Source organism: Austrofundulus limnaeus, unplaced genomic scaffold (genome assembly GCF_001266775.1).
Source record: "Austrofundulus limnaeus strain Quisiro unplaced genomic scaffold, Austrofundulus_limnaeus-1.0 Scaffold1392, whole genome shotgun sequence".
NCBI lineage: Eukaryota > Metazoa > Chordata > Actinopteri > Cyprinodontiformes > Rivulidae > Austrofundulus > Austrofundulus limnaeus.
This window is the reverse complement of record NW_013953794.1, coordinates 42,395-44,863: the sequence shown is the minus strand read 5'-3', so window position 1 is coordinate 44,863 and position 2,469 is coordinate 42,395. Positions and strand designations below refer to the sequence as shown.

The following is a 2,469-nucleotide window of genomic DNA, read 5'->3' as shown; positions in this document are numbered from 1 at the left end:
GGGGTCTGTGGGTCAGGGAGGGGTCTGTGGGACAGGGAGGGGTCTGTGGGTCAGGGTCGTGAGGAGGAAGCAGATGAATGGAGTTGCGCATGGGAACTTTTATTTAAGATTTAAGTTTTTTTTATTTCAAAGGTCCTCATGGCTCAGCAGCAGCAGAAGCATAAATATTACTGTTAAGAAAGCTGATGATAAAGTTGAATAAAAATCTAAGTCTGATGAAGGTAAAGGCACCGCACATTTTCACGTCAAGTTTGGATTTTATAAATCACAACCTTGGTGTGAAAAGTGGCATACGCYAGTTTCTGGGCTCAAATTGTGCGTACGCCAGTTTTATAAATCTGACCCCTGTTGAGGAAAATGATCAGATCTCCACACAGTATCATAATATTCAGAATAATTCCCAAATTAAGTATAATCTTTCCCTATGGATAACTGTAAATATACTTAAAAATGAAAGTAGTTTGATGTGAACAAGAGTACGGATAGATGAATTCATACCTCAGTTTACATTCACCTATCTGGTGCAAAGCTGTTGATCTGAGGATTGGCCTGGATGCAGCTATTCAGCAAAATAAAAAAATGGTCGATCTTCATACCTCAACAGCAGATACTGCTAAACTAACTACTCCACAGTCCAAAATACCTTTGCACTACACATTACTATTTGTTCTGAGTGTTCGAGCTCAGGATTCTAGGTCAGGTACTCAGTCCCCCAACCGACCCCAGGCCTGGACTCCTCACTCTTCAAGATGCAGCGAAGATCTGACCCCGAACTGATGGCTCAGACAGTTTTTATATCCTCACTATTTTTTCTGAAGAAGATTCGAGAACTTGTCGGAAACCTTATTTGTACGTACCTCAACTTCCAAGATGTCTCAATGGTCTTGACATCAAGAGTCAGTTTGGTGTTGCTGATTTTTATTCAGTTCATTTTTAATAGTTCTGCTTTATAAACGTAACAAATCTTCTCTGTGTATAACAGTGATGTGATGGTGTGTGCTTTCAACAGGACATTTGTCGTGTTTGAGGCCCTGAGAGAGGACGAGTTCTCCCCGCTGAAAAACGCAGACACTCAGGATGGAAAGGACACGCCCACCACAGCCAGACACGCCCTCATGTCCCTGCATCATCGCTGGGTTCTAAACGCTGGTGGCCACTTCATTGATGAGAATGGCAGACGTGTGCCTGCCATACCCAGGTGATCACATTACTTCACCACACATTTTGCATTGACACAAAAAGGGGTTTCTTGTGTTAATCTCATGGCATTTCACCACACTGTACACTTTTGTGTTAAAAAGTTTACTTTGGCTTAGTTCTGTGTTGTTTTACACGTTTTTTTTAGCTTCACACTCTCATACTTGTACCTGTTTGTCCTAAACAGAGATGGAGCAGCAGGCCATGCCACAGATGTTGGCAACAGAAAGTAATTATCCTTCTGCTGTACTGAATGCATGGTGAAAGGGTTTAGCTTTTTTAAACCCTCCTTAGACATTTTAACACCGTATGACATTAATTCTGATTCTTCATATCCTTCTTTTCCACTGAAAAAAGAGACAAACAAAACCTTTTTTTACCATCTCTTTATAATCAGTTGGAAATAAAGAAAATGGAAGGGTCTTAAGTTGACTGAAAATCCTCCGATCAGATAATAGAACATATATTCTTAGTGATACAGTCATATGAAAAAGTTTGGGCACCCCTATTAATCTTAACCATTTTTATTTCTAAATATTTGGGTGTTTGCAACAGCTATTTCCGTTTGATATATCTAATAACTAATGGACACAGTAATATTTCAGGATTGAAATGAGGTTTATTGTACTAAAAGAAAATGTGCAATATGCATTAAACCAGACTTTGACAGGTGCAAAAGTATGGGTACCCTTATCATTTTATTGATTTGAATACTTCTAACTACATTTTACTGACTTACTGAAGCACAAAATTGGTTTGGTAACCTCAGTGAGCTTTGAACTTCATAGCCAGGTGTATCCAATCATGAGAAAAGGTATTTAAGGTGGCCAATTGCAAGTTCTCCTATTTGAATCTCCTCTGAAGAGTGGCATCATGGGCACATCAAAAGCACATTTGAACAAGCCAGCTTCATTTTGGAAGAATGTCCTGTAGACTGATGAAACAGCTTGAGTTGTTTGGTCATACAAAAAAAGGCGTTATGCATAGCGGCAAAAAAACACAGCYTTCCAAGAAAAACACTTACTACCCACTGTAAAATTTGGTGGAGGTTCCATCATGCTTTGGGGCTGTGTGGCCAAGGCCGGCACCGGGAATCGTGTTAAAGTTGAGGGTCGCATGGATTCCACTCCATATCAGCAGATTCTTGAGAATAATGTTCAAGAATCAGTTAACGAAGTTGAAGTTACACCGGGGATGGATATTTCAGCAAGACAATGGGCCTCATGCAAGAACCGTTGGTACGCACAGATTTGTTCTTAAGTTGTGCGTACG

At 40.2% G+C, this 2,469-nt stretch overlaps 1 protein-coding gene across 4 annotated transcripts in view; it reads left to right on the top strand.

Annotated features, from left to right (window-relative positions):
• uap1 (UDP-N-acetylglucosamine pyrophosphorylase 1) overlaps positions 1 to 2,469 on the top strand; it is a gene marked incomplete at its 5' end in the record, with an annotated part of 16,747 nt that overhangs the window by 12,510 nt on the left and 1,768 nt on the right. For 2 of the 4 annotated variants that reach the window (XM_014032189.1, XM_014032192.1), the window contains 2 exon segments: positions 1,010 to 1,198; positions 1,385 to 1,426. In XM_014032189.1, coding sequence (XP_013887643.1) covers positions 1,010 to 1,198; positions 1,385 to 1,426 — 231 coding nt within the window. 4 annotated transcript variants of the gene reach the window in all.